Source organism: Medicago sativa, chromosome 5 (genome assembly GCF_051527215.1).
Source record: "Medicago sativa cultivar Bolivia chromosome 5, Bolivia_mono, whole genome shotgun sequence".
Classification (NCBI taxonomy): domain Eukaryota; kingdom Viridiplantae; phylum Streptophyta; class Magnoliopsida; order Fabales; family Fabaceae; genus Medicago; species Medicago sativa.
In genome coordinates, this window is record NC_140753.1 from 15,699,495 (window position 1) to 15,714,998 (window position 15,504).

At 33.1% G+C, this 15,504-nt stretch overlaps 1 protein-coding gene and 1 long non-coding RNA gene across 3 annotated transcripts; one reads left to right on the top strand and one right to left on the bottom strand.

The window, feature by feature from the left end:
- The first annotated feature begins 187 nt into the window (after window positions 1-187).
- Window positions 188-804, top strand: LOC146920466 (uncharacterized). Its single transcript, XR_015011797.1, has 2 exons — window positions 188-327; window positions 433-804. It is a non-coding gene; the product is annotated as an uncharacterized LOC146920466 (long non-coding RNA).
- A 4,050-nt stretch (window positions 805-4,854) lies between these two features.
- LOC146920467 (zinc ion binding protein) lies at window positions 4,855-15,313 on the bottom strand. 2 transcript variants are annotated; one of them, XM_085713883.1, is made up of 24 exons: window positions 15,259-15,313; window positions 14,998-15,160; window positions 13,977-14,189; window positions 13,723-13,862; window positions 13,471-13,566; window positions 12,164-12,231; window positions 11,955-12,056; window positions 11,588-11,723; window positions 11,345-11,488; window positions 11,131-11,250; window positions 10,955-11,011; window positions 10,725-10,784; window positions 10,289-10,396; window positions 9,723-9,865; window positions 9,215-9,293; window positions 9,014-9,076; window positions 8,720-8,850; window positions 8,511-8,616; window positions 8,017-8,205; window positions 7,074-7,301; window positions 6,727-6,882; window positions 6,386-6,547; window positions 5,464-5,583; window positions 4,855-5,277 (listed from the first exon to the last, which is right to left on the bottom strand). In XM_085713883.1, the coding sequence occupies exons 2-24, from the start codon at window positions 15,158-15,160 to the stop codon at window positions 5,107-5,109; spliced, it is 2,955 nt and encodes a 984-aa protein (XP_085570009.1). In that variant the 5' UTR covers window positions 15,259-15,313; the 3' UTR covers window positions 4,855-5,106. The 2 variants fall into 2 exon arrangements, with proteins under 2 accessions (XP_085570009.1, XP_085570010.1); XM_085713884.1 differs by having other exon boundaries at window positions 13,471-13,619.
- Between the last annotated feature and the right edge of the window lie 191 nt (window positions 15,314-15,504).

Below are 15,504 nucleotides of genomic sequence, written 5' to 3' on the forward strand. Positions count from 1 at the left end.
CTTTTCTATGTTACAAAGGTTGAAAAAGCTAATTATAAAAGAATGTATTATAATGATTATAAGGTTTTTTACGTTAGTAATTATGCTAAAGAGACATTTAATTATAATTATAATAATTCAAATTTTAGGGGGTGCTTTTTACAACTCCTTAAACACTAAAAAAATGTAATTGTTTTATTACAACATGCTCTTTACACACTATAAAGTGCTCAAATCATATTTTATTTATGACTTGCAAAAATAGAAAAAATATGGCTGGCACTTTTAAGCTTGTGTATGTTATGATATTATTTATTTCCCTGTGTCATGTTGCAGGGAACTTTGAAGGTAAGCTATTTTTATATTTTTAAAATTTCCTTCTTTGCTTTGCTGTTCGTACAAAATATTTTATATATTTTATTGATATTATCTTATTATCTTTGTTCATTACAGATATTAGTATTGAATGCATGTTCAGTTTTGATTGTCCACAAATTAATTCAAATATATTTAAGTTTAAGTGCATTGAAGACCGATGTAAAATTGAGTTCATATACCAGCGAAAACATATGAAATATAACTGATACTTTGTGTTCTTTCAAAAAAAAACTGATACTTGAATATTCCATAGATGCCATTTAGATATCGTTCTCTCTGCCAATATATTGTAATTTTTTATTTCTTTTTATTTTTGGAATTTTATGGACATTGCAATTATGCTTTGTACTCTTAGACGTGGATAATGAAATGAAATAAGACATTGAATAAGACACTAAATTTCTTTTGAAAGAAAAGGCACTAAATATTACTATGATTAGATTTTTTTATTTCTTCTCCCTTAATTTTGTATGTATAGCCATGGCCTGCATTTCATAGTTTCTTTTCAACTACATCACATATTGAGATATCCTTAATAGTTAAGTTGAAAGAAAAAATATTATTTCTGTTCTTTTTTAAGTGGCGTTTGATTACAGATTTTTCGTTTCTATTTAACCGTCGTTTTGGTAATTTAATGGTATATATTTTTTTTAGGGAAATTTAAGGGTATGATTTGTCAGTTATATCCTTTCTCAATAATTTTTTCTTTAATAAGACTAATTAATGTTGTCTATTTGAAGAACTCAATTTTTTTTTCTTTGTAATCTTCAAATTTAATCAAAATTTTGTTACATATAATAATGGTTTCATCAAAAGTTAAAATTCTACAAATAAGATGAGTAACATCAGTAACGGAGCCAGCAATTATTTTACGGCGGGGCCATATGTTTAATATATAAGTTTTTTTGAAAGAAAATGTTTAATATATAAGTTGAAATTATATATATATTTACGTAGTAAATTTGTATTTGAGGTTATAGGTCAAGTGGTTTGTTTGTTTTAATTTTAGTCCCTTAACTGTGGTTCGAAACTCTCATTTAACACACCAACATCAACTTCATGCACACGCTACTTTACCACTATGCTACATCCAAACAGTTTACAAGTAGATGTATGTGTGTGTGTGTGTGTATATATATATATATATATATATATATATGGGGGCTGTTAACTTGCACCCACCTAAAAACACTAAGGTGCAAGTTAACAAGCTGCACCTACTTGTACTTTACTAAAACACCCTTTTGTCTCTATTAAACTTTATTTTAATTAAAAGGACATTTTTGTAAATAGCACAAATAATATTTGTTTATAATAGAAAAACATGGGTGTTTTGGTAAATAACTAGTAGGTGCAGCTTGTTAACTTGCACCTTAGTGTTTTTAGGTGGGTGCAAGTTAACAGTGGGGGTTGTTAACTTGCACCCACCTAAAAACACTAAGGTGCAAGTTAACAAGTTGCACCTACTAGTACTTTACTAAAACACCCTTTTGTCTCTATTAAACTTTATTTTAATTAAAAGGACATTTTTGTAAATAACATAAATAATATTTGTTTATAATAGAAAAACAAGGGTGTTTTGGTAAATAACTAGTAGATGCAGCTTGTTAACTTGCACCTTAGTGTTTTTAGGTGGGTGCAAGTTAACAACCCCCTATATATATTTAGGGTTTTGCTAGAAGCCATCCATGAAGGTGTCTTTTAGCAAGCCACACATCGAGGTGTGATTTTCACTTTTTAGTTATAACTTTGCTAAAAGACACCTTCATAAAAATTAGTTGGTATCTTTTAACAAATTAAATTTATTAAAACGATAGTATAATAGGAAAAAATATGTCAAAAAATATATTTCCTTAATTTGATGTTACCGTTCCAAAACCACAGTCAAAAAACTTCCCTAAAAAAAAAAACAACAGTTAAAAAACAAGGTATGAAGTTCATAGTGATACTATATATCACGAGAAAATTCCTCGAGAATGCATCACGAAAGCCAACTGCAATGGTAACAAAAAAAAAAGCCCCACCAACCATACATATTGCAGTTACAAAAAATAAGGAATTAGCTTTTACACATGTCGTGAAGGTTTCGTAAAGCATGATTTCGTTATAAAGAGCATTTCCGTATTATTTAACTTTAATACCTATAATCCTATATGTCCTCGTCCTCGTGAGCGTAGCTCAGCTGTTAGGGACAATGCATAAATATATGCAAGGTCCGGGGTTTAAACCTTGGCACCACAAAAAAAAAAAACTTCAATACCTATATACCTATAATAATAGTTTTAGAAAAATGTTAACTTGTGTCCCAAAGACACAAGTTAAGAAACTAAAAATAAAAATAAAATCTTAAAAATTGTGCATTATGTTAACTTGTGTCCCAAAGACACAAGTTAAGAAACTAAAAATAAAAATAAAATCTTAAAAATTGTGTATTTTAAATTTTAAAAGCTTGAAATTTTTATCTTTTTAACTTGTGCATTTATTGATAATAGTTTTAGAAAAATGTTAACTTGTGTCCCAAAGACACAAGTTAAGAAACTAAAAATAAAAATAAAATCTTAAAAATTGTGTATTTTAAATTTTAAAAGCTTGAAATTTTTATCTTTTTAACTTGTCCATTTATTGATTTATTCTTTTTTTAACAATTAAGGGTACAAGTTAGGGTTGACTCATAGTTTTATGTCATAGTATTGCAACACTTATTACTTTTCAAACAATTCTATTTATATTTTTTTTTAATGGAGAATCCAACTGTTAATTTCTTTCTCTTAAGAAAAATTATTGATTCTCATGATTACAAAAGGATTATTTGGAAGATTTTGTAGATGGAACTCTATTATCCAACTTATGAAGCCTTGTTGAAGAGGGTTTTGACGTTAGATCTAATTTTGGATGGGTTCCAAGATTTGGCTCTGAAGTTATTGGAAATGTTGGAGTTGTAATTTAGGGTTCATCTTCATCCATATCAACTTTGGAGCCATTGGAGCCAATTCTTGAGGATTTGGAGCAATAAAAGAGTGTACTATAATGAGTTGATCCAAATATGCTTGCTACTGACTACTGTCATTTTGGCTTGTATTTTCCTCTCTTATAACTCTTGTTTCTCTATTTAATATTGATTTAATGAACTCCTTCATGATTCATCCACATTTCCATTTTGTTTCCTAAGCTCTTTATGAGCTCAATTTTTATGTAGTTAAAGGTTAATGATGTTATAATTTAAGTTTGCATTTTAGTATGTTGCAGTGTATTTAGCTCCACTTAAACAATGTGTTCTAACTATAATCTCCAAAACTCGTTTTGGCCACTTAAGGTTTATTGCTAGTCTTATGAGCTCGTAAGAGGATAAATATGGAAAATGCTTTGTTTAAGTCATTATGCTCGAAAGAGATAATGATGTTTAAATATCTAGAAATAGAATTCAAGTCCATATGGAAGCTTCGATATATTCTTGTTGCATGGTTTGATTTGATGAATGCCCTCAAAAGAATAATGATCCTCTGAGAATCATGATAGTTGTGTGCAAAAACCTCAAAGGCCAAATCTTACTTGGACCGATTACTTTTAAACTTTACTTTAAACTGGTAAAAACCAGAATGTTATCTTCGTTACTTGTCACTAGGATCTTGATTAATTAAACGTATAGATTTAGAAATATTTAGAACTTAGTCATATCTATCCTTGTGGGATCGAGACTCTACTTTCTTTTTATTACTTGTCAAGATTGTGTGTGCTTGCACACATGCCTTTGATATTTGCAACATTGATAACCTGTCAAATGTTAGAGGGATTGATTGATCTTTTGAGGTGTTTGTTCCACCAAAGAGATTGATCGATCAAACGTTGAGAGAGACAGACTATCTCAAATGTTAGAGTCGCATGTTCAACGTTGTTCTCTTGTGCATTCAAGGCACATAATACACCTTGTTGATTCTAACGCCATAGGCACGAAATAACACAGCCGATTCTTGGACACCTGAAGCAAGAAGTGACTGTGACACCTTGTTGACTGATTGACATCAGAGACATGAGTGACTCTGCTCGTTTTTGAAGACCAGAGGCACAAAGTGACACTTTGCTGATGCTTCTTGTTGGGACCAGAGTTACGGAGAATGCTTCGCTGATGCTTGACATTGAGACCAAATGCAAAGAACAACAAAGCTTCTACCTATAAATCATTAATTTCACACTTAAACAAAAAGTCAGTAGACAAAGTTGGTATCTTTCTTTGTTATCATCAATATCAATAGGAACCATGGATTAGTTTTAAAATCAAAGTTGATATAAGCAAAAATTGTCAAGGTATTCTTGTTATGTTGTGGAATAAGCAACTAATATAGTCATCATGTTACACCATTAAGGCCTCATCCTGAGTTTAAATTTATAAAAAAAATTATAATGCAATTAATATTGAAAATTTTATAATGCAATTTGTTGAAAAGTGGAAACTAATACAAATAAAAAAGAACTCAAATACAGTCAGAACACTAACATAGCTAAGAAGCTGAATCAACAGTGAAGATTGCTTTGTAGGGTCAAAATTTGACGCAACTATAAATTACATTTAAATACAGGATTTACAGTAGGGATTAGGGTACAAATACTTTCTATGGCAATCAGAAAGCCAACGCAAAATAAAAAGGAAAATTGTGACTTCAAAAATAAAATGAATTGAAATATCACAACAATGCACACTGCAAAGAACTGTTTTTATGGTACAAGATGAACAAAGATTTTTCACACAGCAGATCAGACAGATAATGGGATATTTCTCTGGCTTCCAACGTTTGGTTTTGTCTCCCATGATAGCACATGCTGCTCTTCGTCAGGAAGGATAAATGGCAAAGAAATCTCTCGGATCATCAAGTCACCACAAAATGGGCATTCACTAGCTATAGCATCATCTAGTTGCGATCGGAGCTGCCATCAATTTGTGACGTGAGTTACAAATTCATAAAACATCAGCATTTAACACCACATTTCATTCTTAACTAACTTGTAATACTGAGTAAGTAAAATAAAATTGAAGCTAAAACTTCAATGCTGGTAAAATGTAGTACAAAGTGATAAAAGCCACTGATGCATGAAATTAAGTTCTGAACAAACCTTATCTACAGAGGTCATGCTAGGAATGGACCCCTCTGAAGCAAGATTACCATTGGATTCTCTCCTTGTTTCACTGCTTATCAAAGTAAGTTGCTTCTGTAGATCCAGAATATACTCAGCCTGCAACATTTCCGAAAAGAATTTATTTAAATGAGGATGTTGGAGATAATAAGAATAGTTTAAGATGGTGACAGGGACATGCAAACAGGATTCTGTCAAAATCATTATATTTGAATACAACTTTAAGATACAAAAAGCTAACTATATTGTTAATTGAAAAAAAAAATGACAAATGTTAGTAATTAGTTGTTACATGTTAGATTAATTTTTCTCCTTCGCTCTGGTTTAAACTCAGAACCTCCAACTCCTTATCCCTTAGCTTAAACCAGTTGAGTTATCCAACCCCCACTAACTATATTGTTAATAAATGACCATACATAGGTAAGTACTTAAAACTACCAATTACATTTCTAGATATAAACCTTACATTCTTAGAAGCCATTGAGGTGGCCAAATACTATAGGTGGCCCTCTAGTATATTGCTACTTGCAACCCAAAGTTGGTATATAGCTCAGATGATGATTCATATTCTATATACGTAAACAGCATGCTGAAGTCAAATCCAAAAATCCAAACAGCATTTTTGTGCTCGTGCTCGACTATTGTATGTTTGTGTCATGTTAATAAACTTTATGCAACAAAGAAACCCTCTCAAACCATCTAAATCTTTTATATTAACAGCTAGACATAGGATCAGTGTGCCCTTTCAACTTAGTTACATTGGCACTTACATTTAAACTTGTTGATTTTGATCAAAAAAGTATGAAGGTGCTACTGGGAACAATGAACTTTCAGGTAGCATACACGAGAGATATTCATAAAGAGATGTGATGAAAGTAGGAGAAACAATTTGTATACTCACATGGGTCTCAACTGTACAACGAGTCACATGGGCAATAAGGCATTGTGCGTGGAAGGCATGTCCGCATGGAAAGACATAAAATGGAGCCATTTGTCCTACTGATGTATAACCACGACCTATGCCGAACTCCCTACCAGCATTTAGAATCTTTCGCCGACATACCTAGGGAGTCAGATTAACAATCATCTCAAACAAAGATTCATAAAAACAAGTAAAACAGTGTATCTAATGATTGAAAGCAAAGCAGGTTGATCTTAACATAGTTGTGGTACACAACCACAAATAAAAAACTGAACAATGATGGTGCAACTTTGTCAAATGTATATCAGGAAGATCAATACCCCACATTCCTCATCACGATCAATAACAGTGCATCTTTGAGCAAGTGCACTGATATCATTTCTGATGTTGTCAGCCCCATGGGTTGTGTCGTTCATCTCTTCCTTCAACTGTTCAATTTGCTTGTTGTAATCTTCCAGTGATGAGCAGATAGCTTCCTGTGTAAATTCAGATAAACAACAAATGAACAGATAATATTATGAAAGGAAGCCATGCTATTTTATTTACATGGAAACAGATAACAACCAATAAAAAATGAACTAGTAAGTATCATTGATATACCTTGAAAACTGACCAGAGTTGAATTTAATTAATCGAGACGGCAAACTAATAGAAAAAATAAATGTACCTTGAAGTCATCAATCAGGGCGAAATCTGGAAAGAATGGTAATATATCCTCAATCTTCAGTAAGCCATCTGTTTCTTTAAGAAATGCAATTGCCATCCTTATGTTTTCCCTCTTGGTTCCTTTTTCTTGTTCAACAACATGTTTGGCAATCATGAGCCAGAGCTTCTTTCTTAAATCTTCATCATCTTCAACCTTATCGGCTTCAGCCATAGCTAACTCTGGATCAACCTAGTATAGAGAAACAACTTAAAAGTCATTTTCAAAAACATAAAGCCACAATTACCAAGTATAGATAACCAACTTAAGGCCCTTCTAACTGGATAGAGAAACAACTTAAGGCACTTCTAACTGGATGTCTCCTACTACTTTTCAAACCCTGGCTCTAGGAGAAGTTTATATTCTACAAAATTGCATGATGATTCCAACCTTTAAGATTCAGCAACCATTAATGTATGCCAGACATAGTAGAGTAGAGGCCGGATTAGGGATATAAAAAAACCACAAAAAGGTGTACTGTTGGGCCTCATCAATGAATAATTCCATAACTTACGAGTTTTAATGCGTAAAAAATTAAAAACCGATGAATAAAATTCGTTGTTCTTGCAGCAACCCGCTAAGGTACAAGTGATGAAACATTAATGTAAAAATATGTTAACTCTGCGTAAATCGTGTGTCTTGTGTAGATCACACCTCATATATTTATAATAGTATTTACAATCAATACATTGAATGCTTTATTTACTTAGCGCTAACTTAGTAAGTTGTATAGTCTAGAGTAAACAACAATCAGTCTAGAGACTTGTGTAGTCTAGGATTAATTAGCCTAGGAAATATCTAAATCTAACAATTACAAATGATGTAAAGAAGGTATTTCTACAGTATTACCTCTTTTACAGTATTAATGCAGTGGTAAGCAGGAACATAATCACTGTATTAGTCTCACCTGTAGGGCAAGAGCAACAGCTTCTTCATGCATAGACATCATGCTGTATATATGAACACATGCACGCATTCGTTTTTCCTTGAGGCAAAGACGTAAAGCATACTTGGGATCATAGAAGAATTCGGGACCATTTTCTGGTCCTTTTCCAAATTTACATTCTAGGAATCGTAGAAGTGAACTATCATCCTCCTGAGTAGATAAAAATGGAAACAACTTAAACACAGACCAAAATACATAAATCAAGATATTTATTGTTTACAGAAAAAGAGGTAAAATAATTATGGGTAATTTGGTAAAGAAAGAATTAATGCAATTGACAATTTGAAGAGAATCCCATAAAAATGGACAAATAAATTTTCCAATAGGGTGTCCTGTATTTAGCAACGAAGATAGTGTGAATGAATTAAAGGAGTCTTATAAAGGGATGGAAGGAGCATATATATTTTATGCACAACAGTACAATACAATAGGAATATGAAAGAAAACCACTCAACCTGCTTTGCATATAAAGAAAGCAGCAGGTTATGAACACCAGGATCTTCATTATGCAATTTATGAACACAAAATTCAAGATATTTAATGACTTCGTGCGTCTCATTCCTGCATTTTAAAACAGTTGATATAATAAAAAAGAATTCATGAACTCATCATTTCTGAATTAAACATTTGAAAGATTGAAAATGCAATTCTGAATATACAGTACTTTGCATGAGGTTCACTTGAATAACGCATCATTGCAGGAATCAGTTTCCTTGGGTTCAAATTCTTTGTAGCCATCCATGACTCCACAGTTTCATATGCATCGAGGGCAATAAGGTCTGGCGCAAATTTATACTGCAGAGGACAATCAATATTGATAATTGTATATTATATTTGTCCAAAGAGATTGTGAGAAGGTTCGTCCCAAACAAAATCATAGCATAAAAACTCAGGAAGAACCAGATAGAATAGAACCCAAAATATTATCATATCCTAAATCCCTGTGGCTGAACCTCACCTGAAGGTCTACAGACACCGAAGGTTTCTGAAGCACTTCCAGTGCTCTTTTTGCTTCTCCTTGCTAAATCAAGAATGAACAAAACAGAAAGAACAACAAAAGAGAAACGGCCTAGTCAGATAGTATATTCCAATAAAGTAACATAGATCTGGAAATGAAAGTCTCTAGTAAGCATATAAGGCATAAGCGGAATCAGAGCACCTGGATGTAATGGTGAACTACAATCTCATACTGCCCTTTCAAGCTAGCAAAATATACCATTTCTTCAACCCTTCCATAACTGTCCAAAATTGCAAAAGCAGAATTTTATACATATTAAATGACTGTATACAATTAACTTAAACTAAACTTTTAAACATCGCGGAAATAAACCATAAAGTACACTGGAATATCCCTTCTTTTTTTTATTAATATAAAAAGCAATAAAATACAATGTTAAGAATGACAAGGTTTATAGGTTTGATCAACAGCTAAATAACATTTGTCAGCATATACATATATCGATGATGTACCAAAGACCGTGGGCCCCTAATCTACCTTAGAAGCATACCCTTTATCTTTCCTACATCTATTTGTCAAATTGAGTAGTGAATGAAATAATTCGTGGTTGAGATCATTTCATATACAAGCAACCAGAACTGTATAAATATAATTGAAGAAAACAATGCACCAAAAATTGAAGTCAGGCATAGCAAGTGGCAGCTACTACCTTTCTAAAAGTTTCATTGTAGTTGCTTCATCCAATACATCCTTGCTGTCACTGAGAAAAGCACGAAACTCTTTAATAATTGATTGGTACTCTGAATCGCTATTCTCCAAAGAAGAATCGTCTTCTAAAAGCAGTCGATTTATCTACAGATCAATATAAACTAAAATTAATGAGCATGCATAAAATATCTCACAACTAAAGGGATACAAAATACAACTGATGTAGTACTTTAATTTCCCAAAGTCAAAGAGGTAATTTATTCCTTCCTTAGAAACAACAAGTTTATCTTCTACTGTACTTGGAGGAGTTGTTCAAAATGGTTCTTGTGTACGCTAAACTTTACACTCCATGCAACAATTCCAAATAAAGGAAATAATAAAGTTAAAAATGCTTCACAAAATATAAGGAATTTCAGGTCATACAAGTACAGAAATAAGCACTTTTCTATTCCAACTTTGAAGTGTACATAAGATTTTATCATTATTCATGCATTTATTCACAGAATGAAAGATAAATGAATAAAAGTGGTAAACAATTTTCCTATCAAGTGTCAAGCTCACAGTAACCTTGTCCAGGTATAACTCAGTTGCCCATGTAGATATCATTGTTATTTGGCATTTATCATCCTTTTCTAAATTATCAAGCTTCCGCAATAAGAAAGTCCTCAAAGCATCCTGCAAATAAGACGAGCAAGTAATGAATTTGCATATGCATGAGCCAAATGTTAACTCCGGAAATTTGAAAACAAGGTTCGCCAACTCAAATCAATTTGCATAAGGAAGCATTAGATTTAAAAGAAGGATGCTTCAGATTAAACGCACATATGAAAATCATTTGAGTTTCCACTTATCATACACACAAATGCTTCAGATATAAAAGAAGTCTGTAACAAACAAAATTAACCAAACTTTTTCTGGAAATGAACACCAATGATTTCTGGAATGAAAAATAACTCTCTCTTCAATTTCATAAAGCTTAAAAGGCCAGAAACATGAAAAATACCTGTTCGCCAGCACTGATGAACTTCAAAGTTACCTCCTCAAATGATAAAATATAATTGATCTGCAAAGCATATTTGATATTTCTGTCAGTTGTTTTTATCTTTTAGATTATATAATAACAAATTCCCAAGTATTACGACTTGAGAGTTGAGAGCATGATAGGCATATGTCTTCAGTGCAAAAAGCATTTACTAAATACACCAAAATAGTGAACTTAAAAAGAGAATTTACTTTGGCATAGAAAGATGAGGCTCTAAAATAATCTTTAGAGGAAAACGCAGCTTCAGCCTGCACCATAAACTATGCTAGTCAAAAACTAAACCACAGCATTATGGTAAAAAATAAAACTTGAATTTATGTTGCCAAACAAACCATATCAACTCACAATAAATTCAAATGAATGTTACCTGCACTAAATATACTTGGTCCCTTTGAAAAGGGTCACGACAATTTGCTAAAGCAGCAGCATATTCGTTCATGTCAAGATACACTTTCCACATATCTCGACCCTCATCATTGATTGACACCTATTAACAAATTCAGAAGCATTGATCACAACCAAGACAGTTAGATCCAAAATACAGAAGGATGTAGTAGTTGGAGTAGTTGGAGAACACAAACCTGAAAGATGGAGTTTTGATCATATGCATAGAATAAACCAGCTGTGGCATCACTACACAATCCAATAATACCCTTTGATGCTGAATCAGAAGTTTGGTCAAACTGAAGTTCTTCAATGATGTTCTCACTAATTCTATTTACGACCTATATTCAAACAATTTAGGAAGCAAATGTTAACTCAGAAAGATATTGTGCACAGCACCATGATGCAAACAAAACAATGATAGATGAGTGCATACACACCTTGACCTTATTCTCTAAAAGCAGCAGGAAATGGAATTCAGACAATGCGATTGAACTTGGTTTAACTGCTTCAACTCCTTCAGACAACTTGGAGTAGTTCAAAAGAGCCTTGTTTTCAATAAAATTTCCATTTCCACTTGAAGTGCCAGCAAGCAGTTAAAATATTAGAAATAAAGGTAAATAAGTTCCTAAGAACAAACAATACGGAAGGATTTAACAAAAAACAACATTTAGAACCACTCATGAAGCACAAGTAGCATGCTCTCAAATGAGATTCGCAGAACCACAACCCACATAATGAGCATATTCTAAACTAAATCCGATGTAGATTTAACAGATAAAAAAATCCAGGCATGGCCAAAATTACCTATGTTGCCCTCCAAAATTTAAGCCACCATGATAAATGCCAGCTCCAGAGAGCCATGCAAAATGTACAGCTCTTCGTTGCTTAATGTAAAAATGCAACTCACTGAAAGAGAGCCAATATAATGAAGTCTTAAAATGGAATACACAAAAAATTTGGAAAAAAGTAAATAACAAGGGAATTTTGCCTCCAGATTTCTTGCATTTACTTGCCTGTTTGGTATGTCACCAGGAAGTTCCATGAAATGCACTGCACGGTCTAAATAACCTGCAAACACAGTCTACAATTTGTATAACAATTAGCAAAGTTTAAACTTGTGAAATATAACGAAAGGTATGATAAAAAGATAAAACCGAAGATTAATAGTGTATTGTGTGATAGAATAAGATAGTATGTTTTAGCACAAATGCACAATATAAAATTAATCACCGCTGATCACAAATATTATGCAATATTCTTTAAATTCTTAAAATAGGAAAATATATCAAGAAGGTACATCAAAAGAACTTTAAATTTTGTTACTCAACAAACCATGTGACAACATTTTGTCCCAAAAACAATTACTTAAAAGACAAAAATACTCTTCCCCTCCCTCTCCCCAATTCGCTCTAAAAAGATGTGAATGTCCGTGTATATTACATTAAATTATAATAATATCGACACACACACACATACTTAAATGTACTTATTAAAATACATAATAATATATTACGTGTACGAAAAATACACTAGAAAGGGTATTATAGAAAATTTCACATTGTTATTTTTAGCTGTATATCGATCATATTATACGCTGCCGATAATTGAGAAAAAGTGGATGAAATGCATGATGGAAATGAAACCAGAAAAAGCAAGAAAAGCAAAAATTGGTGAGATAGATAAAAATGAGTAAACAGAGCCCACAATGAACAACGCCATATTAAGATGGTTTTCCCCATAATCATGGGTTAAGTCCCGCGGAAGAGGAGTAAACAAATTTCACTATGATTTTGTGCATTGCAAATGAAGTTTAGTAAAGAACGTTCGCTATGCTCAAGATTGGAACCTCAGAACTCATTGTCTAGTGTTTGCAGAAAACTTCTCATGTTAACATGTTACTGAAGGAGCACCAAAACACTAATAGAGCACATGCAAAAGGTGTTACACTTAGAATAACTAACAACAAACAACCTTATTATGTTTTCTTCTGCTTTATTTGACGCGAGTATTTGCCTTATTAGTAATTGAACTATAAGATGATACACACCAGATGAGGCCTCAACCAGTACATTGCACCATAAGACCAAGCAAATGAGCCGGTAGTAAAAAGAAACCCAAATGTAGCAGATACAAAGCAGGCACACACATAAGACTAGAGAGTTCAAGCCAAATTCAACATTATGCAAAACTGAAAATTGTGTTCTGATTCAAGTGTTCATTCTATGTTATCATGTTTGTATTTTGCCTCAGTTGGCTTTTATACACACAATGGGGAAAAAATGAAAACCAGAAATATGCAAATTTATAGCATTTGACTTACTTCGAGTGACCCAAAGCCAGTGAAAGAGTAAAGCCGGGTAGGAGTAACTGCCATCACATAATATCTAGTCTCATTAATTACGCTGGCCGTTTCCATCTGAACAGAAATGACAAGAACCAGAAATTGAATGCCTTAATCACATTTGGAACCTAGACAAAAGTCTTTGACTTTAATTTCACAAAAAATAGGATGAAACCAAAGACAAAATCTTCAAAAATAGAACCTAAAATACTAAACAGAAAGACGATATACCTGTAAACCCATTAAAGCTTCTGGAAGTTCTGTCAATTCATAGAGAAACTTGATATATTTTTCCTTTTTGTCCTTCTCATCCACAGCCAGTTCATGAAGTTGACCGTTATCTGTACCGAGAATGACTTCCTTTGTGGAAACTACATTTTGAAAGTTAAATCAGAACCTCAAGCAGGAAATGATACATGTAGAGCAGAGGTCTTTGTTGTACATTAATCATAGTTCAATAGCCAGATAAGCAATTAACTAACTACCTTCGGTTATCTGTTGCCTGTTCCATGCAACAACATTCACAACAAGACCTTTAAGCTTGCTCAAAACTCGTGGCTTGGTCCATTTTGCATGGGTATAGAAAGTTTCAGCTCCCCCCGGACCAACAACAGTGGCAATACAATGACACCCTCCTGGATCCACAAAAACTCTGTGGATTGACTGGTCCCCAGGACGACCCGCAGATAGATCAAACTCTACTCCAACAGAGAACAATATATCAGACTCTCGTCAACACAATTGAACAAGGATGATACCAAAGCACAAGAAAAACTCAAACTTTCAACATAAGCTTAAGCTCAAGCACAGCATTATCAACCAATAAAACAGAATCGTTGAAATTTGAAACGGCGAACCCCTACTCTATATCTCAGCTCAATGACAAATAAATCACCAAATTAGACACTCAAAATATTACAACAACATAAACAACTAAGTCGTATCCCACTAAGTTGGGTCAAATAAAATGGATCAAACGACGCCATAATGATCTATCATATTCTTAGAATTTGGATTTGGTTTGTATGGTGAAGGCTTCTCAAAATTTATAAACACTACACATGTCATATCTCAAGGCAATGTGGGACTAAATCCACCCCCTCACACTCAACACAATGAAGGTGTTGAAGACTGCAACGAAGGCAACTCAAATGCCAGAAATAGGTGGCTTGGGGCAGACCGCAATGAAGGTGGAGTTTCCGACAATATACCATGTTTCTACCCAACTCATTGATTTCTAGATCTTTCTTAATAGTTCCCCTTATAATTTTCTAGATCTTACTCTGCCTCTAGTGATTTGACTATCCTTCGTTCTAATCTACTATCTACATGCCCAAACCACCTAAGCCGAGTTTCCAACATCTTTCCTACTAATAGGTGCTACCCAAAATCTCAAATTTACTAAATTTGAGGTCACATATCAAAAGGGTGGTCAAATATCAATTAATTTACACTATGTCTCACACACAGCAAGATTGGAAAAAACCAGAAAAATTGAAAGTTTACCATGTGAATCACCAGCCCCAAAATCATGGCGAATGACCCATCCTCTACTAGTTCCAATAACAATGACATCATTTCCAGCAGCCATACACGTGATAACTCCATGACCCTTAGCAGCATATCGTTCAAGAAGGTCCACCGTGAACACTTGCCTCCCATGATCCATCTAACAAATTGAGTTTTTTTTTATCAACAGTTAAAATCATTGAAATTGAAATTGAAATTGAAATTGAGAAGATGTATAAAATTGATGAAAAAGCTTACTGGTGAATTCGGTAGTTTCGATCAGAGGGCTTTCTGTTCTGATGCACGAACGAACGAAGAACACACAGGAGGAGTTTCGTTGTTTTTGGCATATACGAAAATGACACATTTACCCTTAAAAATGTTTATTTGTCAATTTTTTAAATATTAAAAAAAATTTATATGGTTTGTTAGGAATTCATTTGGGAATATAGTGTTAAATCAATATTCGAGATAGATTTGTTATCCTTTGTGATCCGACGATTT

Excerpts from the sequence above, each read along its gene's own strand:
- LOC146920467 (XM_085713883.1), bottom strand. The coding sequence starts at position 15,160 with ATGGATCATGGGAGGCAAGTGTTCACGGTGGACCTTCTTGAACGATAT. Across the intron at positions 13,567-13,722 it reads AAGCTTTAATGGGTTTACAG|ATGGAAACGGCCAGCGTAAT; the intron begins GTATATCGTCTT and ends ATTTCTGTTCAG. Across the intron at positions 9,077-9,214 it reads TAGTTCACCATTACATCCAG|CAAGGAGAAGCAAAAAGAGC; the intron begins GTGCTCTGATTC and ends TTCTTGATTTAG.